This window comes from Prinia subflava, chromosome 16 (assembly GCF_021018805.1).
Source record: "Prinia subflava isolate CZ2003 ecotype Zambia chromosome 16, Cam_Psub_1.2, whole genome shotgun sequence".
Lineage (NCBI taxonomy): Eukaryota > Metazoa > Chordata > Aves > Passeriformes > Cisticolidae > Prinia > Prinia subflava.
The window spans coordinates 2150459-2173546 of NC_086262.1; the positions used below are offsets into that span (position 1 = coordinate 2150459).

Sequence of the window (23088 nt, forward strand, 5' to 3'; positions counted from 1 at the left end):
TAAAATAATTTCATCCACTCATCACTCACGAGCAGGAGCATCCTTTACTAGAAGAGATTACTGATAAGCCTGTCCAATATCTCCTTGAAGCCTTCCAATGGTGGCACATCCATAGTATTTGGGAGACACTCATTCCAGTGTCTCACTACCTCATCATTCAAAAAAAAGTCCAATCTAAACCTAAAAATCTCTTTCAAATATTCTTGAAGGTATTCTTTAAAAATTAAAAAGACAGAATAAATTCTACTCAAAGATTTTTTATTTCTATGGCTAAAGGATCTGAGTTTTCTCAGAGCCTCTGCATGGCAGAGGTGTTCCAGTCCTTTGACAATCTATGTGGTCAAAGAAGTGTAGAGGGAGAGGAGCACTTACCCATTTTCCTGGTCATCCCACTTTCTCTGCAAGCCTAGATGCAATCTGGGCAGCAAGTGGACATTGCCAGCTCATGCCCCAGTTATCATCCAGCAGTGACCCAAAGCACTTCTCTGCAAGGCTGCTCCCAGTCAACCACTCCCTGTTCAAACTGGGGATTGCCCTGACCCACGTGCAGGACCTTACACTTGACCCTCTTGAACTTCTTGAAGTTTGCACAGGTCTGCTCCTCCAGCTTATCCATAAACATCATCCCTGACCTCCCACTCATCAACTCAGCTTGGTACCAGCTGCAAATTTGCTGAGGGTGTGCTTGATCTCACTGTCTATGAAGATACTGAATAGCACTGATCCCACTCTAGATATCACACATTACTGATTGCCAGCTGGACATTGAGTGCAAGAGTCCAGAACTCTCGGGAGGTGACTTTCCTGCCTGTTCCTCAGCCATTTAACAGCCTCCAGATGTGAGCCCAGCATGGTCTGGGTGATTGGGTAGGAGACCCTCTGTCCACAATCTCCCACTGGCCCCTGCTCTGTTCATGGAAACCTTGGCGGGGCTGGGTGGCCACTCTGCACTTTGACCACTGCAGCACAGATGCTTCTGCATTTTTACACCACACACAAAGTGTTCCTGGGGGAGCACACATGTGCTTAGGAAACCCTTCCTCTTTCCACCTGGAAACATCCCAGCTGTGTGTGGGAACTCCACCTGCACTGGCCCAGCTGGCACAGAGGACACCTTCCACAGCAGATCAGACACGCTGGGCTGGAGCTCATGACAACAAGCACTGCAAGAGGGAGAAACACAGAGAAGTCAACACATGCAAGAACATTTTGTAGGTCTCACTGGCTCTGCACAAGCAACTCCAATCCCACTGGACTCCAGCAGGCACAGGCTGTGTTAGCTATGACACAGCACAAGCAAGGCAATGACCGACTTCTCCTCTGGCCTCACACACAGAGCTCCCCTGGCTTCTTCTTCTTCTACGCCATGCAGCTGCAAGGTTCTGCTTGTGGCCATCTCCTCACTGCTCACATTTCTCCTGAGATGATCATGCACTGCAGCCACACCCACAAGGGAGGTACATTTGTCTGCTCACCACCATGATGATAAGGGACTGAAGGATTCTAAAGCACCCAAATGATAAACAACCATACTGAAAGATTAGCAGTCACCCAACAGAGAATGGATCATCAAACCATTGGCTTAGAGGGAATAGTCTCCCCATCTCTATCTCATGATCTTGAATGAATGATGTGCCATCTACTAAAGTCATAATTACATCTGTTGTTCCCAGCAGCAACAGCACACAAAGTCACTCTCATATCTCCTGCCTGCCACTCCCACTGGAACAAGAGAAAGAGACATGAACACACCAGACATTGCTAAAAAAGATAGGTTCTTGACAATATTAAACATACCCACTGAGTAAATCGAGGAAAAAATGAAAGAAAAATCAACTGTGGAAAAACCCCAAACATGAATCAGATAAGACAAGGAAGGATTAGACTACAACAACCTGGCAGAGATGCTCACAGTGAAGTCTTCTAGGCCTTGATTTCAGGCCTTGGAGTTCATTTCTCAGAATGCCTGGAAGTCACTGAGGCCTCAAGCTGCACGTGTGGCCCTAAAGTCTGCACAGCAGCATAGGGGGCTCCATTTGAAGAATCAGTCCTCCCCTCAGCAACTTTGACTACTGCATAGCCTGTTCACCTTGCACAGTTATAAAACCATTACTTCAAACACCTTCTCATGAGTCTCTTTCTAAAATAAATGTTCTGAATACTTGCAACAGATTCTCTTATTCCTTCTGATTCCTATTCTTCCTATTTCCCACACACACAATTCTCTCCTAGGTGGCTAAAGTACAGATTTGCTGAAAAACAATAGTCACTGTTTCAAATTTAAAAGTACTGACCGTAATTTTGAAAATGAGCTGCAGCCTAACCTGGAATCAAAGGACTGAAGTGTAATGACATTTCTGAAGAAACTGTATATCATAGCCTTACACAGAGATGCAGATGGATATTGGAGGTTACACATAGGATTAATTAGCTGTTCTGGCCAAGAATTATTGTTCTAGATGAAGAGTCACTGTGGAAAATGTTCCTGTTGAGCCCTGTCATTGTGTTTCATGACAGAGAAGCCAGTATCAGAACAGAACAGAAATGGCATTGGTGTTGCAACCAAGCAAGAAATCAAATTCTTTCTCAGCCAAACCCAAATGCATTCACCGAATTTTCCTGGCACAGAACTGAGCTCTCACCCTCCTCACTCTGCATTCACAGCCTTTAGCCTCACCATCAACATATTCAGAAATTTTGCTTGTATATTGGCCACACAGAAAAAAACACCTTGGGGAAACGTATATTTATGAAGTTGTATTTCTTTAATGAAATATTCAAGATCTGGCTGGAAAGGGCTCTGAGCAACCTGGTCTGGTGGAAGATGTCCCTACCCACAGCAGAAGAATTGGAACAACAAGATCTGTAAAGTTCTCTTTAACACAAACCATTCCATGATTCTCTATTTCTATGATTCCATGATTACATGTACAGCTTCAAGACATGGAGGTGAGATACTCTCCCTACTGGATAATTCCATGTTTTGGAGTTTGCAGGATTGCCAGGCACAATGAGGATCAATTTTACACCTTGACAAGAAAACTAGAAAAGAAAAACCCAACCCAAACAAATCATCCAAACACACTTAATCAACCCAGCCAAGAATGGGAAAACACCAGAACAGTGTCAATCATGGCCTCACATTTCACATTCTGTCAACTGCAGTGTATACACAGCACAGGAAACTCGATTGTAACTAATGCGCAGGAGGCCTCACACAGGAGCTCACAGTCATTTCCTTGGACAGTAAGAGAAAGAAAAACCTTGGAACCACAGCTGTGGGCCTCATCTACTAGGACAAATAGAACTTCACACACTCCATTCATTCATTTTGAACTCCATCACAGTGAACTCCAGCACCGGCCTTGTCCCTGCACAGACAGACTTCTCTCTGTCCAAGCAGAACATGAAAGCAAATTTTGCATACAGACATCCGTAGGAGAAAAGTTGTGTGCACAGTTTCTCAGATCCCAAGCATCACAACTAAGAGTATTCTGTTCCTCCCAGTTGTTGAAACCAGTGTAAAACTTTAGCTAGGCCATAAATTGTTACCAGCTCTGTCACAGACCCAGCCATCCAAGGAGCAGCTCAGAGGCAACATCACCGTTCTTCAGCACATGCACTCCTCACAAGATGTGTCACTGCCACCCTGCATGCAAAAGAATACCAAACCCAAACCAGGCCATTGCAGTCCAAACCACACAAGATAAAATCAGGAGACTCCTCCTGACTCATGTTCAGAAGGCCAGCAATAGCCCTGGGCATCAACAAAACACAGGCCATGTCTCCACCAGGGCCTCCTCACACACCACACCCCCAACACTCCCCCTAACCCTGCACAGCTCACAGGGTTATCACACATCTTCAGAATTTAGAGAGACTCCACTAAAAAGAAAGTTGCTCAGACTCTATCTCCTGACAATGGATAAGATTTGACTTCTCACCCTACCCATGGGACAAGAAAAAGCATTTCTTACAGAGATATTTAAAGAAATATATCAATGAAAGTGTCTCCCTATTAACCTACGAACATGAAAGAACCATCTCCAGGTCTGCAGAACAGTGAGACAGAAAATTATCACCTGCAGAACTGACGAGCTCCCAACACTCTTCTGGGTTATAGAACTCAGAGTAGATGAAAAATAACTTTGTTTATAGGCCCCAAACACACAGATCGCTCTTCCCATATGCCATCTTTCATAGGTACAACATTGGGATTTTTAGTGACACAATTATGATGGTGTGCAAATACTTAGTAAGAACCTGCCAGGGTTCTCCATGCAGATGGAATACATATCTTCTAGACAATGACTTTGGGAAGAAACACCTCACATTGCTTCATCCTAGAGACAGGAACTGGACAGGGAATGGAGGAAATCATTCCTTGCAGTCTTTCAGCAGACATTCATGCACAGCTCACACGACTCCAATTTCCAACCCTTCACATCATCCCTGCTCTTCTTCCACCCACATCTCTTAAAAACACCTGACAGTGGAGGCCCAGCTCCCCAGACCACTTCTCTTCACACCACCAATCTCACACAGCTCTCTCTACTTCTCTGCACCGTGGAAGCTGCATTTGCCTGCTCCCTGAAGTTCTGTCAAGAGACTGCAGAGGTCTGAAAGGAAAAGCCCAGCAGTCTTTAGGGAGACATTGAGTCAGTGAATATCTGCACAGGGGGAATGGTGCCCACCTTCGATCTCCTGCTGCACCTTGAATCCCTCCCTTCCCACCCATGCAATTCTCCTGCCGTGCTAAATATTTCATACCAAGCCTCTTCCACCTCCATTTGACATAGCTCTACCTTAAAAAAAACAAGAAAAAAACAAAGCAGATCTGCCATTTCCTCCTGCATTTCCTCCTCCACCTCCAGCCACCTACAGGCTTTTCAAAGAGTCACAACTGCAAGACGATCCCCAATCTTCAGAACAGGCAGACATCAAGGAGCACTTGTTGCCCGACCCAATCCTCAGCTGAGCACAAAGATCAAAACATGGATGGCAATAAGGCAATTCCTGCTGACGTCCATGATGTATCTTGGAAAATGATAAAGAACAATCAGCAGAGAAGTTCCAATCAAAGCCATCTGCATTTTGTTCAAGACACATTCAACCAATTCAAGCACATGTGCTGCTGGGAAGACACATGAGCCAGCTGAAGACCCGTATTTCTCAATAATGGAATACATCCGTTCAGAAGACCAAATACTAAGAGGAATATGGATTTTATACAGCACAGCTGACATAGGGTAAGAATACCTGGAATCTGATCAATAGTCGAACTTCCAACCTAACCAACAGCCTGCCAGCAGCAGCCTTCTCCATCCTTCCTTCTTTTAAACCCGGAAGGTTGAGGACCCCACGGTCACACAACGAAGGCAATGGGCACGAGCCCACAGAATGTCAAAGAAGAAAACTCTACCTTGATTTTAAGGAAAGTCTCCTATGCAAGCCAGGGAACAAAGCGAGAAAAGGGCAGTGGAATATGAGGAGAAACGCTTGTGCAGAAATTCTGGACAGAAAACTCACCGAGGGAGCGGAGGGATCGGCGGGGAGGGCGGCGGCCACATCCTCCTCCCCGAGCAGCGGCGCGGGCTCGTCGGGCAGCGGCCGGGCCGGGAGGGTGTCGCAGCAGCTGGCGCCCGACAAGCGCAGCTGGCTCTTGCGCGAGTCGGCCGTGAGCGACACGTCGTGCGAGTAGGACTGCAGGAAGGCGCGCACGCCGTCGATGCCCACGAAGTGCGACACGGGCACGCCGCGCAAGGCGCCGCTGGCGGGCGGCAGCAGCTGCCGGCGGCGCCAGCGGCGCAGGCGCAGCGCCAGCAGCAGCAGCAGGAAGGCGACGAAGAGGCACGACACGGCGGCCACGGCCAGCACCAGCCAGCGCGTCAGGCTGCCGGCCGCCTCGCCCGGCGCCGCCGCCTCGGCCGCGCTGCCCAGCTCGGCCAGCAGCTCGGCCACGCTCTCGGCCAGCACCACGCTCAGCGTGGCCGTGGCCGACAGCGCCGGCCGCCCGTGGTCCTTCACCACCACCACCAGGCTGTGGCGCGCCGCGTCGCGGGCCAGCGGCGAGCGCGCCGTGCGCACCTCGCCGCTGTGCAGCCCCACGCGGAACAACCCCGGCTCCGTCGCCTTGGCCAGCTCGTACGACAGCCACGCGTTCTGCCCCGCGTCCGCGTCCACCGCCACCACCTTGGCCACCAGCGCGCCGGCCTCCGCCCAGCGCGGCGCCAGCTCCACGCCCGACCACGCAGCGCCCGAGCCCGCCGCCGCCGCCGCCGCCGCCGAAGCCGGGTACAGCACCTGCGGCGCGTTGTCGTTCTCGTCCACGATCAGCAGCCGCACCGACACGTTGCTGCTCAGCGCCGGCGCGCCGCCGTCCTCCGCACGCACCCACAGCTGCAGCTCGCGCACCTGCTCGTAGTCCAAGGAGCGCAGCGCGTACAGCGCGCCCGTCTCCGCCTGCACCGACACGTACGACGACAGCGGCGCGCCCCGCACCCGCCCCTCCCGCAGCCGGTACCGCACGCGCGCGTTCTGCCCCCAGTCCGCGTCCGTGGCGCGCACCGTCAGCACCAGCGCGCCCGCCGCGTTGTTCTCCGCCAGACGAGCGCTGTAGCGCTCCTGCTCGAACACGGGCGCGTTGTCGTTCACGTCCAGCACCCGCAGCGCCAGCACCGCGCTGCTCTGCAGCGCCGGCGACCCGCCGTCGGCCGCCCGCACCGTCACGTTGTACTCCGACACCTGCTCGCGGTCCAGCTCTCTCGCTGTCACCACGCTGTAGTAGCTGCCGTGTGAGCTCTGCAGACGGAACGGGAAGTCCCCATCGAGCGAGCAGCGCACCTCGCCATTGGCCCCGGAGTCCTTGTCCCTCACGTGCAGCAGAGCCACCACAGTTCCCGCTGGGGCGTCTTCCGAGATCTCACTCAGTGCCGACCGCACAGAAATCTCTGGCACATTGTCGTTGACGTCTGTCACAATGATCACGACTTTTGTCGAGTCAAAAAGGCCTCCCCCGTCATGTGCCTGCACCTCTAGTTCATAGGAGTCACCTTCCTCGAAGTCCAGGCTCCGTAACAGGGTGATTGCTCCTGTCTCGCCGTCCATTTGCAGAATGTGCGAGGCTCTCTCTGTAATTTTCTCAATCGAGTATTTCACCTGCCCATTCAGCCCCTCGTCTGCATCCGATGCCGTGAGGGTGACGAGGACAGAGCCCACGGGCACGTCCTCGGGCACACGCACCGTGTACTCCGCCTGGCTGAACACGGGCGCGTTGTCGTTTGCGTCCAGCACCGTCACGCGGATCCGAGCCGTGCCCGTCCGGGCCGGATCGCCGCCGTCGCTCGCCCTCAGCACCAGCTCGTGAAACGCCGCCTCCTCCCGGTCCAGCGCCTTGGCCAGCACCAGCTCGGGACGCTGATCGCCGCCGGGGCCCGCCTGCACGGCCAGCGAGAAGTGCTCGTCACCGCTCAGCTCGTAGCTCTGCAGGGAATTCCGGCCCGAGTCAGGATCATGTGCTTCTGGTAGGGAAAACCGCGACCCCGCGGCTGTCGTCTCGCTTATTCTCAGTTCTTTTTCTGCTGCTCGGAAGCTCGGCGCGTTGTCGTTGATGTCCGTGATTTCCACTTCGATTTCATACACCTGCATCTGTCCCTCCACTATCAGCTCACAGCGCACCACGCATTGCTGCACATTCTCGCACAGCTGCTCTCTGTCGATCCTCTCCGCCGTCACTAAATGTCCCGTTTTCCCGTGCAGAGAGAAATACTGTGTACTACCTTCCGAGATAACGCGGAAGCCTTGCTCGCTTAGCGCCGGCAGCTGCAGCCCCAGGTCCTTGGCCACGTCGCCCACGAACGAGCCCTTGGGCATCTCCTCGGGCACCGAGTAGCGCAGCTGCCCCCACGCCGCCTCCCACGCCGCCAGCAGCACGGCCCAGAGCAGAGCTCGCTGCCGCCGGCCCCAGCGCCTCCCCGCCGCGCTCATCTCCGCCGCGCCACCGCCGGCACCGCAACAGCGCCGATCCAACTCCCGCTGCCGCTCAGTGCTCTCAGCTTCTGCACCCTGCGCTGCTGCCGCTCCCTGGCTGCAGAATGCACCGGCACCGCGGGCACGATCGCGGCCCGCACGCTCGGACACGGAGCGAGCAGCCGAGCGAGCCGATCCGCAGCGGGCGGGGCTGCCGGCAGCGCTCCGCTCTCCCTCTCGCTCCTCTCGGTCAACAGCGGCGCCCGCAGCCTCCTCCCGGCACTGCAGGCACCGAGCGCTGCCCGGCGCTGCCCGCCCGGCCCTGCCACACACAGGGCACAGGCGCCACGGAGACGCCGCTTTTCGTCCAGCGCCCATCTCCTGCCTCCCAATTTCTCCAGCCGATCTCTGCTTTGACCCTTCAGGGCATCACGATCGGGAGGAAAGGCAGAGACATTCCGTGGTTTTTCCGTGGGCGTGGTTCTTTTACTGCACGGGAAACGAATCACTTACTAATGTGATTTCATGTAATATGAAACAGATTTTTAGTACTTTACCCTGTAGCTTATTGTTACTCTTATCCTTTTTGTATAAAAGCATCGTCAACAACAAGGTCTCAGAGATGAAACTCTTCTCAGGGAAGATACCGCATCCCGAATAAACAGAGCTATCAGGTTCATTAGCTCAAGCGAGACAAGAACAATTGCATGTTTGTTTAAGTTAAGAAGCTAATTCTTACAGGATGGAATTACAAATACAAATAGAGACGAAACTAAAAATCTCAAAGGAAAATTTAAGAGTTTCAAATGTTTGATACCCCTTCTATAGATAAACCTATTCTTTCTTTACTTTATACAGATTTACTTTAAATAAAGTCATTGCAGATTTCCTTTGTTTCTGAAGTTAATGTGTAAAGCATTGAAGCTCGTTAGTAAACTATTCATTTAAGTATTTCTTAATGACGTTGGTATGATGTTTTCAACGAAAGAATTATAGAACTGTAGAACAAATATACAGCTGTGTTCTTGAAACTGTGGTGACCTCCAACCAATGTGAAAATATGATTGCTTCAGGTGCCTAAACCGCCATTTGGCCCGTATTGTGACTACTTCGTATCTCACATCTCTTTCCTAGTAAACAGAATGGCAGACATTTCCCGTACTCGATAGACTCGAGCCTTCCTGAATTCCCCAAATTCTCTATTAAAGAGGATAGAGAAAAAACACCCCCTAAGCACAGATCACTCAACACTCTCGCCGGTGTACGAAGTAAATGTCATGAAGAAAAAAAAGAGCAAACTGCCGGCCAGCACATATAAAGGAAGCCATCTATTGGCACTACTGCATTCCTCCTCCCCAGAAACGCGACAATCTCCTTTTTAGCTCAGGATGCAGACCGGAACTTTCCACATTCTGGTCCTTTCTAAATGTGATAAACTTCGAAAACAAAGTTTAACCAAAGCGTAAAGCTATACACGAATTTCGAGCACACCCTTTTCGAACAAATCAATCAGGAAGGATGAAGGGTCAAACACAAGGTGTCTGTGATTTTCTCCTTTTCCCGATTCCTTCATGCACAACCAGCCGTTCTCCTTCCATGGATTACGAATCTACTTTAAATATTGCAAACACATTCGATTATATAGCGCTCAAGTATTAAAAACAAAACCTCAGCAGACTGCCGTTCCTTAATTCACTCAATCACGGAGACAGGACTGTTCAGCTCAGGAGAACTCTACTCCGGGAAACATGAAGAAACACGGAGAAGCGCTATTAATAGCCGAAAGAGGAGCTATAGTCCAAGCCTGTGAGCTAAAGCTGCCACCGCCAAAAAGTGAAAAATTTCGGCCCCTACGTGGAGACAGATGATGAGTCCCCACTGACACTACGGAGACAATACCCAATGACAAAGGACGATGTTTCGGTAGGTTTAAAAAACAGAGAAAGCACACCCTTTACAGACCTGCGGTGCATCGGCATCGGCGGGCGGCTCTCCCACGACGAGCTCACTGCTCAGGCCGGGCTTCTCGCAGGAATCCCCGCCCAGCAGCTCCTCCACAGACAGGACGGGCACCGGCGGCGGCGGCCAAGCCGCCTCGGGCACGGCGCGGGCCGGCGCCGCCACGCACAGGTTGTAGGAGTAGGGCAAGGTGCCCTCGCAGAAGTCGGCCGGGAAGGCGGCGCCGGCCACCGAGAAGCGCTGCGCGCCCAGGCAGCGCAGCACGGCGGGCGGCCCGGCCCGGCGCAGCCGCGCCAGCACCAAGAGCGCCACGCTCAGCACCAAGAGCGCCGACAGCAGCGCCAGCGCCAGCACCAGGTAGAACTGCAGCTCGGCCGCCGCCGCCTCGCCGCCCGCCGCCCGCTCGCTCAGCTCCGGCAGCGCCTCCTGCAAGCTCTCGGCCAGCACCACGTGCAGCGTGGCCGTGGCCGACAGCGCCGGCTGCCCGTGGTCCTTCACCACGGCCACCACGCGCTGCTTGGCCGCGTCCCGCTCGGACACGGCGCGCGCCGTGCGCACCTCGCCGCTGTGCAGCCCCACGCGGAACAGCGCCGGCTCCGACGCCTGCACCAGCTCGTACGACAGCCACGCGTTGCGCCCCGCGTCCGCGTCCACCGCCACCACCTTGGCCACCAGGTAGCCGGCCTCGGCCGAACGCGGAACCACCTCGAAAGGCGGCGCCGCCCCTCCCGCCGCCGCCTCTCCCGCCGCCGCCGGCCACAGCACCCGCGGCGCGTTGTCGTTGCGGTCCAGCACGAACACGCGCACCGTGGCCGTGGAGCTGCGCGCCGGCGCGCCGCCGTCCTGCGCCCGCACCGCCACCCAGAACTCGCGGCACTGCTCGTAGTCCAAGGAGCGCTGCGCGTACAGCGCGCCGCTCCGCGCCTCCACCGACACCGGCGGCGCCGCGCCCGCCGCGCCCGCGCTGCCGCCCGCCAGCCAGTAGCTCACGCGCCCGTTGGCGCCCGCGTCCGCGTCCCGCGCCTGCACGCGCACCACCAGCGCGCCCGCCGCGTTGTTCTCCGCCACGTACGCGCTGTACGCCGCCTCCTCGAACACCGGCGCGTTGTCGTTCACGTCCGACACCTCCAGCACCAGCTCCCTGCTGCTCCGCAGCGCCGGCCTGCCCCGGTCCCGGGCCACCACCGTCACGCGCTGCTCGGCCGCCTGCTCGCGGTCCAGCGCGCTCGCCGTCACCACCTTGTACGAGCCGCCCGAAGACGCCACGATCGACAGCGGCGCCTCCCCCGACAGCTCGCACGACACCTGACCGTTCTCGCCCGAGTCTGGATCGACCACGTTCAGCACGGCCACCACGGTGCCGACCGGGGCATCCTCGGGCACAGGACTAGACAGCGACAGAATGGTGATCTGGGGCGCGTTGTCATTTTCGTCTGTGATTTCGATCTGCACTTCGCAGTCATCGGTGAGCCCACCACCGTCCGTCGCCTCCAAGGCAAAAATGTATTTATTTTCGTTCTCAAAATCGAGGGGACCCAGCGTCCTGATCTCCCCGCTGCTGCTGTCGATAGCGAACAATGAGGGGACGGCGTCTGGAACGTTGCCGAAGGAGTAAGAGACCTGCCCGTTGGTGCCCACGTCCGCATCCGTAGCCCGCACCTGCAGCACGAGAGAATCCGGTGGCAGATTCTCCGGCACTCGCACCTCATAGACGCTTTTGCTGAACTCGGGAGGGTTGTCGTTGGCGTCTGTCACATTGATGCGAAGCCGGACAGTCCCGGACCTGGCGGGGTCACCACCATCCACCGCGGTCAGCACCAGCTCAAAGGAGCTCTGCTTCTCCCTATCCAGAGCTCTATCCAGCACTAATTCCGGCTGCTTCTTTCCTCCCGGCTTGTTTTTCATTGTCAGCGAGAATGACGGGTCGCTGGTCAGTTGGTAAGTGAGCAGCGAATTGATTCCTGCGTCCGCATCCCTCGCCATTTCCAAAGGATAGCGAGTACCAGGAGGGGTCCATTCGCCGATCTCGAGATCCAGAGCAGCCTTCCTGAAGGTCGGGGAGTTGTCATTCACATCCTCGATGGACACCTCGACATGGAAAACGTTCAGCGGGTTGTGAACCAGCACCTCGAAGCTGATAGAACAGGTCTCAGAAGCACCGCACATCTCCTCCCGGTCCAGCCTCTCGTTCACGTACAGGTTCCCGTTCTCCTCATTCACACTGAAGTATTTCAGCTGCTTCTTGCCGCCAGATGCCACCTGCAGCTTGCGCGCCGGCAGCTCGTCCGCGCTGAGCCCCAGGTCCCGCGCCAGCGGCCCCACGAGCGAGCCTGTGCCCAGCTCCTCGGGGATGGCGTAGCGGACCCGCTCGGCCGCCGCCCGCCACCACACGCACAGCAGCACCGCGCCCAGCAGCGCTCGCCCGCCGCCCGGCCCGCGCCTCTGCCGCCGCCTCACCGCCATTCTCTGCCGCCAGCGCTCGCCGCGCTCCTGCCTCCTGCCGCTGCCGCGCCTCCCTCGCAGCCGCTCTCGCCGCACAGCGCAGCGCCCGCCGCAGCGCACACAGCCCGCTCGGGCCGCCTCGGACGCCGCTGTTCCCCGACAAGCGCCGCCTCTCGCCGCTGCCGCTGCCGCTGCCGCTGCCGCTGTGGCCGGCGCCGGGCGAGCGAGCAGCCTGCGGGGGCAGGACGCTGCGGCGGCCGCGGCTCCAGCGCCGCTCGGCGGCGGCCAACAGCGGCACCCGGAGGCGCCGCGACGCCACTGCAGCCGCCGGATGGCCGCGCTCCGGGGGCCCGGACTGGCGCGGGGACCGGCGCTGCACCGGCACCGGGGTCTCCGCTCCACTGCACACAGCGAGCGCAGCAGCGCTGGCTCGCTGTGACTCCAGAGGCGTTATGAAGTGAGGTGCGCTTTTGGGTGCTGGCAGTTCATGTCCTTTAATCCCACTGAATCCTCAGATCCGTGGCAGAGCAATAGAGAAAGGAAGTCTGCTGCTCTTAAAAACTGGTAGTACAACTATAAGCACTAGGAATGCTAATATAGAAAGGGAAGACTCTGGAGCCTTTCATCTCTCCGCCATGGATCTTGAATTCTGCTTCCCTCACATGGGACAAATTAACCTGAGAATGAGATCACCCTAAAGCAAAGTTTAGAGCTCTATACTAAGGTAGAATAACATTTATTTTTTTTCGGAATCGCCAAATTTCTCTTCTCCACTGCACACAGCAAGCGCAGAAGCTCTTGCTTCATTCGACTCCAGGGCGTTTCTCTCTCTGAAATGTGCTCTCTGTTGCTTTTAGAACATTCTTTTGCATCACATTGAACAGTCACAAGCAAACATTCATAGCAGGGCATTAAAAATTGGAATTCAGCTGCTCTCTAATAAAACTACGGCGCAGCAACATGAGCAATAAACGATAAAATAGGGAAGACGTCAAGAGCTTTTTCGCACTCTGTCACATCTCTTGAATTGTCCCTTCATAACCTGGGACGAAATAATCTGAGATATAGATCGACCAAAAGCACTGTAAGCAACCCTTCTGCCAAGATAGCAGAATAACATAAACTCTTTTTTTTTCTGACTCATGGAAGTTTATTAACTTGCATTTCCATATCTGAGTGCCTCACAAAGGATTGTGCAAAGCAACTCTGGGTCCTTTATAGAGCTAAACAATGCTTTCAGTTTCCAGTTGAAACTTTTCTTTAAAGCTCATTTAATCCACACCTTGGCATGAGCAGGAACAATTTTTCCTAGATTTGAACTTTTGCAGCATATCTAAAACCTCTCTGGGCAACATGTTCCATTGTGTCACAACCCACACTGTAAAGTTTTCTCATAATCAAAACTTCCCTTCTTTTAGTGAACAACACTTGTCTGCTCTCCTACGACCACCAGTCCTAGTTAAAAGACCTTTGTCCATATTTCCCATAAGTATATTTGTAATTGATAAAGCAAAGCATTTTGAAAAGTCTACACAAATATATCATTTCTCCATTCCTGAAGACCTAAACTCCTTCAGTCCTTCTGCACTGCAGAGATGTTCCAACCCTCAGACCATTCCTATGCTCCTTCTGGGGACTCTGGCATGTCCATTTGGGATATTGGCCCAAGACCTGTATGCAACCTACACAGTCACAAAAAGAGTTTAGAGCAAAAAAAGAACCTCCCTCGACCTGTCGGGCAGGACCTTGCTCTTGGCCCTGTTCAGCTTCATGTTGGATCCAGGGGACACTTCTCCAGCCCATCCCTCACTGGCATCTCTGCCCTCTCGGGAATCAACTCAAAGTGGTGTCAGCTGCAAATTCTCTCCAGCTGCTCTCAATCCCATTGTCCATGAAGGTTCTAAGCAGTGCTGGTCCCAGTAAGGACCCTTGAGGAACAACACCAGTCACTGCTTTCCACCTGCACATTGAGCCACTGCCTAGAACTCTTTGGGGATGACTTTCCTGCCTGTTCCTCAGCCATTTAACAGCCTCCAGATGATTGCCCAGCACGTTCCTCTGGGTCATGACATGGAGGACACTGCACACATTCTCCCACTGGCCCCTGCTCTGTTCATGGAAACCTTGGCGGGGCTGGGTGGCCACTCTGCACTTTGACCACTGCAGCACAGATGCTTCTGCATTTTTACACCACACACAAAGTGTTCCTGGGGGAGCACACATGCGCTTAGGAAACCCTTCCTCTTTCCACCTGGAAACATCCCAGCTGTGTGTGGGAACTCCACCTGCACTGGCCCAGCTGGCACAGAGGACACCTTCCACAGCAGATCAGACACGCTGGGCTGGAGCTCATGACAACAAGCACTGCAAGAGGGAGAAACACAGAGAAGTCAACACATGCAAGAACATTTTGTAGGTCTCACTGGCTCTGCACAAGCAACTCCAATCCCACTGGACTCCAGCAGGCACAGGCTGTGTTAGCTATGACACAGCACAAGCAAGGCAATGACCGACTTCTCCTCTGGCCTCACACACAGAGCTCCCCTGGCTTCTTCTTCTTCTACGCCATGCAGCTGCAAGGTTCTGCTTGTGGCCATCTCCTCACTGCTCACATTTCTCCTGAGATGATCATGCACTGCAGCCACACCCACAAGGGAGGTACATTTGTCTGCTCACCACCATGATGATAAGGGACTGAAGGATTCTAAAGCACCCAAATGATAAACATCCATACTGAAAGATTAGCAGTCACCCAACAGAGAATGGATCATCAAACCATTGGCTTAGAGGGAATCTCCTCCCCATTTTTATCTCGTGCTCTTTAAGGAATGATGTACCATCTACTAAAATCATTATTACATCTATTGTTCCCAGCAGTAACAGAACACAAAGTCACTCTCATATCTCCTGCCTGCCACTCCCACTGGAACAAGAGAAAGAGACATGAACACACCAGACATTGTTTAAAAAGATAGGTTCTTGATAATAGCATGTATAACCACATGGAGTGTAAATCAAGGAAAGAGAAAATGGAATATAACCCCCAAAAACCCTCAAAACACAAAAACAATTCTCACATAAGACAAGGAAGGATTAGAAGACAACAAGTGCTCAGAGATGCTCACAGTGAAGTCTTCTAGGCCTTGATTTCACGGCTTAGAGTCCATTGTCAGAACACCTGGAAGTCACTGAGGCCTCAAGCTGCAAATGTGGCCCTAAACACTTACACTGCACAACAGGAGAGGGGCTCCATTTGAAGAATCAGTCCTCTCCTCAGAAACTTTGTCTACTGCAAGGCCTGCTCACCTTGCACAATTAAGAAGCCATCACCTGAAACAGCTTCTCACGGGCCTCTTTCTCAAGTTAAATCTTCCGACAAATTACAACACATTCTCTTTTTGCTTCTGCTTCCAGTTCTTCCTGTTTCCCACACACACACAGTTCTCTCCTAGGTGGCTGAAGTAAGGATTTGCTGAAAAACAACAGTCAGTTTCAAATTTAAAAGTACTGACCACAACTGGAGAAATGAGCTGCAACCTAACCTGGAAACAAAGGCCTGAAGCAAAGTGTAATTACAACTCTGAAGAAACTCGATATCACAATGTTGCATAGAGATACAGATGGATAATGGAGGTTTCACACAGGATTCATTGGCTGTTCTACACAAGAACTATACATGAACGGTCACTGTGGAAAATGTTCCTGTTGAGAACTCTCATTGTGTTTCATGACAGAGAAACCAGGATCAGAACAAACAGAAATGGCACTGATTTTGGAACCAAGCAAGAAATCAAAGTATTCCTCAACCAAACCCACACAGATTCACCAACTTTCCTGGCACAGAACTGAGCTCTCACCCTCCTCACTCTGCATTCACAGCCTTTAGTCTCACCATCAACATATTCCAAAATTCTGGTTGTGTATTGGCCACAGAGAAAACAACAATTTGGGGAAACATACATTTATGATGTTGTATGTCTTAAATGAAATATTCAAGATCTGGCTGGGAAGGGCTCTGAGTAACCTGGTCTGGTGGAAGATGTCCCTGTCCAAGGCAAAAGCATTGGAACAACACGATCTGTAAAGTCCTTTTTAACACAAACCATTCCAGGATTCTGTGTTTCCCTGATTCTCTAATTACATGTACAGCTTCAAGGTATGGAGGAGAGATACTCTCCCTACTGGATGATTCCATGTTTTGGAGTTTGCAGGATTGCCAGGCACAATGAGGATCAACTTTAATCCTGGACAAGAAAACAAGAAAACAAACGACTCAACCCAAACAAGTCATCCAAACACAGTTAATCATCCCAGCAACAACGGGAAAACACCAGAACAGTGTCAATCATGGCCTCACATTTCACATTCTGTCAACTGCAGTGTATACACAACACAGGAAACTCGATTGTAACTAATGCACAGGAGGCCTCACACAGGAGCTCACCCCACACAGTCATTTCCTTGGACAGTAAGAGAAAGAAAAACCTTGGAACAACAGCTGTGGGCCTCATCTACTAGCACAAATAGAACTTGACAGAGTTCATTCATTCATTCTGAACTACATCAAAGTGAACTCCAGCACCGGCCCTGTCTCTGGATACACAGACTTCTCTCTCTGTCAAAACATAACCTCAAAGCAAATTTCGAACACGGACATCAGTAGAAGAAAAGTTGTGTGCACAGATTATCAGATCATAAGCATCACAGCTAAGATTATTCGGTTCATCCCAATTATTGGAACAAGTGTAAAATCTTAGATAGGCCATAAATTGTTACCAGCTCTGTCACAGACCCAGCCATCCAAGGAGCAGCTCAGAGGCAACATCACCGTTCTTCAGCACATGCACTCCTCACAAGATGTGTCACTGCCACCCTGCATGCAAAAGAATACCAAACCCAAACCAGGCCATTGCAGTCCAAACCACACAAGATAAAATCAGGAGACTCCTCCTGACTCATGTTCAGAAGGCCAGCAATAGCCCTGGGCATCAACAAAACACAGGCCATGTCTCCACCAGGGCCTCCTCACACACCACACCCCCAACACTCCCCCTAACCCTTCACAGTTCACAGGGTTATCACACATCTTCTGAATTTAGAGAGACTCCACCAAAAGGAAAGTTGCTCAGACTCTATCTCCTGACCATGGATAAGATTTGGCTTCTAACCCTACCCATGGGACAAGAAAAAGCATTTCTCACAGAGATATTTTAAAGAAACATGTCGATGAAAGTGCCTCTCTTTCAACCTACAAACAAGAAAGAACCATCTTCAAGTCATTACCTGTAGAATGGAAGAGCTCAAAACACTCATCTGGGCTATAGAACTCAGAGTAGATGATGAATAAATTTGTTTATAGGCCTCAAACAGCTGCCTTGCTCTTCTCTTACAGCATATTTCACAGGTACAACATGAAGATTTTAAGTGACAATTATGATGGTGTGCAAATACTTAGTAAGAACCTCCCAGGGTTCTCCATGCAGATGGAATACATATCTTCTAGACAATGACTTGGGGAAGAAACACCTCACATTGCTTCATCCTAGAGACAGGAACTGGACAGGGAATGGAGGAAATCATTCCCTGCAGTCTTTCAGCAGACATTCATGCACAGCTCACACGACTCCAATTTCACACCCTTCACATCATCCCTGCTCTTCTTCCACCCACATCTCTTAAAAACACCTGACAGTGGAGGCCCAGCTCCCCAGACCACTTCTCTTCACACCACCAATCTCACACAGCTCTCTCTACTTCTCTGTACTGTGGAAGCTGCATTTGCCTGCTCCCTGAAGTTCTGTCAAGAGACTTCCGAGGTCTAAAAGGAGAAGCCCAGCAGTCTTTAGGGAGACACTGAGTCAGTGAATATCTGCACAGGGGGAATTGTGCCCACCTTCGATCTCCTGCTGCACCTTGAATCTCTCCCTTCCCACCCACGCAATTCTCCTGCCATGCTAAATATTTCATAGCCAAGGCTCTTCCAGCTCCATTTAACATAGTTGTATCTTAAAAAACAAGAAAAAAGAAAACAGTTGTGCCAACACTTCCTGCATTTTCTCCTCCACATAGAGCCACCCAGAGGCTTTGCACAGAGTCACAGCTGCAAGAGGATCCTTCATCCTCAGAACAGACAGACATCATCAAGGAGCACTTGTTGCCTGGACCAATCCTCAGCTGAGGACAGAGACCAAAGCACGGATGACACAAAGCCATTTCCTGCTGACCTCCACTATGTACCATGGAGAATGAGAAAGGCACAGACGTTCCACACAAGCCCATCTACATTTTGTTCAAGGCACCTTCAACCTATTCAACTACATGTGAAGTCAGGTAGACACATAAGCCCGCTATAAAGTTGTATTTCCTTATAATGCGATACAGCCGTTCAGAAGATCTAAAACTAACAGGAGCACAGATTCTACACAGCACAGGTGACGCAGGGAAAAAGTACAAGGAACCCGAAAAATACCCAGACATGGGACCTAACGAACAGCCTGCCAGCAGCAGCCTTCTGCCTCCTTCCATCTTCTCCACCTGGAAGGCTGAGGAGCCCATGGTCACACAAAGAAGGCAACGGGCACCAGTACTCAGAACGTCACCAAAGGAAATTCTACCTCGCTTTTCAGCAAAATCTCCTATGCAAGCCAGGGAACACGGCGGGGAAAGGGGAGCATCGGTAAAAAGCCTGGCGGAGAGAATGTGGACAGAGAAACTCACCGAGGGAGCGGAGGGATCGGCGGGGAGGGCGGCGGCCACATCCTCCTCCCCGAGCAGCGGCGCGGGCTCGTCGGGCAGCGGCCGGGCCGGGAGGGTGTCGCAGCAGCTGGCGCCCGACAAGCGCAGCTGGCTCTTGCGCGAGTCGGCCGTGAGCGACACGTCGTGCGAGTAGGACTGCAGGAAGGCGCGCACGCCGTCGATGCCCACGAAGTGCGACACGGGCACGCCGCGCAAGGCGCCGCTGGCGGGCGGCAGCAGCTGCCGGCGGCGCCAGCGGCGCAGGCGCAGCGCCAGCAGCAGCAGCAGGAAGGCGACGAAGAGGCACGACACGGCGGCCACGGCCAGCACCAGCCAGCGCGTCAGGCTGCCGGCCGCCTCGCCCGGCGCCGCCGCCTCGGCCGCGCTGCCCAGCTCGGCCAGCAGCTCGGCCACGCTCTCGGCCAGCACCACGCTCAGCGTGGCCGTGGCCGACAGCGCCGGCCGCCCGTGGTCCTTCACCACCACCACCAGGCTGTGGCGCGCCGCGTCGCGGGCCAGCGGCGAGCGCGCCGTGCGCACCTCGCCGCTGTGCAGCCCCACGCGGAACAGCCCCGGCTCCGTCGCCTTGGCCAGCTCGTACGACAGCCACGCGTTCTGCCCCGCGTCCGCGTCCACCGCCACCACCTTGGCCACCAGCGCGCCGGCCTCCGCCCAGCGCGGCGCCAGCTCCACGCCCGACCACGCAGCGCCCGAGCCCGCCGCCGCCGCCGCCGCCGAAGCCGGGTACAGCACCTGCGGCGCGTTGTCGTTCTCGTCCACGATCAGCAGCCGCACCGACACGTTGCTGCTCAGCGCCGGCGCGCCGCCGTCCTCCGCACGCACCCACAGCTGCAGCTCGCGCACCTGCTCGTAGTCCAAGGAGCGCAGCGCGTACAGCGCGCCCGTCTCCGCCTGCACCGACACGTACGACGACAGCGGCGCGCCCCGCACCCGCCCCTCCCGCAGCCGGTACCGCACGCGCGCGTTCTGCCCCCAGTCCGCGTCCGTGGCGCGCACCGTCAGCACCAGCGCGCCCGCCGCGTTGTTCTCCGCCAGACGAGCGCTGTAGCGCTCCTGCTCGAACACGGGCGCGTTGTCGTTCACGTCCAACACCCGCAGCGCCAGCACCGCGCTGCTCTGCAGCGCCGGCGACCCGCCGTCGGCCGCCCGCACCGTCACGTTGTACTCCGACACCTGCTCGCGGTCCAGCTCTCTCGATGTCACCACGCTGTAGTAGCTGCCTTTCGAGCTTCGGAGCTGGAATGGGACGTCCTTGTCCAGCGAGCAGCGCACCTCGCCATTGGCCCCGGAGTCCTTGTCCCTCACGTGCAGCAGAGCCACCACAGTTCCCGCTGGGGCGTCTTCCGAGATCTCACTCAGTGCCGACCGCACCGAAATCTCTGGTACATTGTCGTTGACGTCTGTCACAGTGATCACGACTTTTGTCGAGTCAAAAAGACCTCCCCCGTCATGTGCCTGCACCTCCAGTTCGTAGGAATCGCATTCCTCGAAGTCCAGGCTCCGTAACAGGGTGATTGCTCCTGTCTCGCTGTCCAGCTGGAAAATCTGCAAGCCTTTGTCTGTGATTTTCTGAACTGAGTATTTCACGTGTCCGTATAGCCCCTCATCTGCGTCCGTGGCCGTGACGGTGACGAGGACGGAGCCCACGGGCACGTCCTCGGGCACTCGCACCGTGTACTCCGCCTGGCTGAACACGGGCGTGTTGTCGTTCGCGTCCAGCACCGTCACGCGGATCCGAGCCGTGCCCGTCCGGGCCGGATCGCCGCCGTCGCTCGCCCTCAGCACCAGCTCGTGAAACGCCGCCTCCTCGCGGTCCAGCGCCTTGGCCAGCACCAGCTCGGGACGCTGATCGCCGCCGGGGCCCGCCTGCACGGCCAGCGAGAAGTGCTCGTCACCGCTCAGCTCGTAGCTCTGCAGGGAATTCCCGCCCGAGTCAGGATCATGTGCGTCCGGCAGGGGAAACCGCGATCCCGGGGCTGTCGTCTCGCTTATTCTGAGTTCCACTTCTTTGTCTCGGAAGTTGGGCGCGTTGTCATTAATGTCCGTGATTTCCACTTCGATTTCGTAAACCTCCATTTCCCCCTCCACTATCAGCTCACAGCGCAGCACGCATTGCTGCACACGCTCGCACAGCTGCTCTCTGTCGATCCTCTCCGCCGTCACTAAATGTCCCGTCTTCCCATGCAGAGAGAAATACTGAGTCCTACCTTCCGAGACAAGGCGGGCACCGCGATCTCGGATCTCCGGCAGCTGCAGCCCCAGGTCCTTGGCCACGTCGCCCACGAACGAGCCCTTGGGCATCTCCTCGGGCACCGAGTAGCGCAGCTGCCCCCACGCCGCCTCCCACGCCGCCAGCAGCACGGCCCAGAGCAGAGCTCGCTGCCGCCGGCCCCAGCGCCTCCCCGCCGCGCTCATCTCCGCCGCGCCACCGCCGGCACCGCAACAGCGCCGATCCAACTCCCGCTGCCGCTCAATGCTCTCAGCTTCTGCACCCTGCGCTGCTGCCGCTCCCTGGCTGCAGAATGCACCGGCACCGCGGGCACGATCGCGGCCCGCACGCTCGCACACAGAGCGAGCAGCCGAGCGAGCCGATCCGCAGCGGGCGGGGCTGCCGACAGCGCTCCGCTCTCCCTCTCGCTCCTCTCGGTCAACAGCGGCGCCCGCAGCCTCCTCCCGGCACTGCAGGCACCGAGCGCTGCCCGGCGCTGCCCGCCCGGCCCTGCCACACACAGGGGACAGGCGCCACGGAGACGCCGCTTTTCGTCCAGCGCCCGTCTCCTGCCTCCCAATTTCTCCAGCCGATCTCTGCTTTCACCCTTCAGGGCACCACGATCGGGAGGAAGGCAGAGGCATTCCGTGGGCGTGGCTCTTTTACCGCACGGGAAACGAAATACTTACTAGTGTTATTTTATGTAAAATAAAACACATTTTCAGTACTTTACTCTGTAGCTTTATGTTACTCTTATCCTTTTGTTCAAAAGCATCAGCAACAACAGGCTGTCAGGGAGAAACGGGATGATACCGCATCCCGAAGAAACAGAGCTATCAGCTTCGTTAACTCATGCTTGACGATAGTAATTGCACGATTCATGAAGTTAACGAGATAATTGCTACAAGATTGAATTACAGGTACAAATAAAAATGCAGCTACAACACTCGAAGGAAAGTTTCAGGGCTTCACATCTTTGACATTCCTTCCTAAGATAAATCTAGCAGATCCTTAGTTTATACAGATATACGTATAAGTAAGTCGTCCCAAGGTTTTCTTTTATTCTGAAATCAGTGTGTAAAGAATTGAAGCTCGTTAGTAAACTGTTCATCTAAGTATTTCTCAATGATGTTGCTATGATGTGTTTTCAAGTAAAGAAACAGAGAAACAAATGCAGAACAAATGTACAGCTGCCCTCTCGAAACGCTGCTGCCCATTAATGACTGTGCAAATGGGATTGACTCAAGTGCCGAAACCGTCGCTTGGCCCATCTCCCTGATATCTGATCCCTTTGGTATCTCAGATGTCGATCCTAGTAAACACAATTGTAAAAATTTGCAGTTCTCGATATACCCGAGTTCTACTAAATTCCCGAAACTCTCTCGGTGGACAGAATAGAAAACAAATTCTCTGAAACACAAATCATTCAACACTCTCACCACTGTAAGAAATAAAGATCATGAAGAGCAAAACAGAGGGAACTGCCGGCCACAAGAAGAAAGCCAAATAGGAACTCTGCCGCATTTCCCCACAAAACGGGAGACAATCTTTTTTCACTGAGGATGAAAACCGGAACTTTTCACGTTTCCTTTCTGAATCTAATAGGGACACAGCAAATTTTAACGAACGGACTTGTGTAAAGCTCTACTCCTTTTCAAGCACACCATTTCTGAAGAAGTCAGTCAGGAAGGAAAAATCTCCAATACCGCTTGTCATGCCTTTCTCTTTTTCCCCGACTCAGTCATGCAGAATCA

General features: G+C 53.8%; 1 protein-coding gene across 1 annotated transcript; it reads right to left on the reverse strand.

The window, feature by feature from the left end:
• Positions 1 to 1148: 1148 nt before the first annotated feature.
• LOC134559256 (protocadherin gamma-A10-like) lies at positions 1149 to 8288 on the reverse strand. The gene is made up of 2 exons (XM_063413861.1): positions 5530 to 8288; positions 1149 to 1163 (listed from the first exon to the last, which is right to left on the reverse strand). The coding sequence occupies exons 1-2, from the start codon at positions 7984 to 7986 to the stop codon at positions 1149 to 1151; spliced, it is 2472 nt and encodes an 823-aa protein (XP_063269931.1). The 5' UTR covers positions 7987 to 8288.
• Positions 8289 to 23088: the final 14800 nt, after the last annotated feature.

Bases quoted from the DNA above. Each gene is read 5' to 3' on its own strand.
- LOC134559256 (XM_063413861.1), bottom strand. From the start codon at position 7,986: ATGAGCGCGGCGGGGAGGCGCTGGGGCCGGCGGCAGCGAGCTCTGCTC.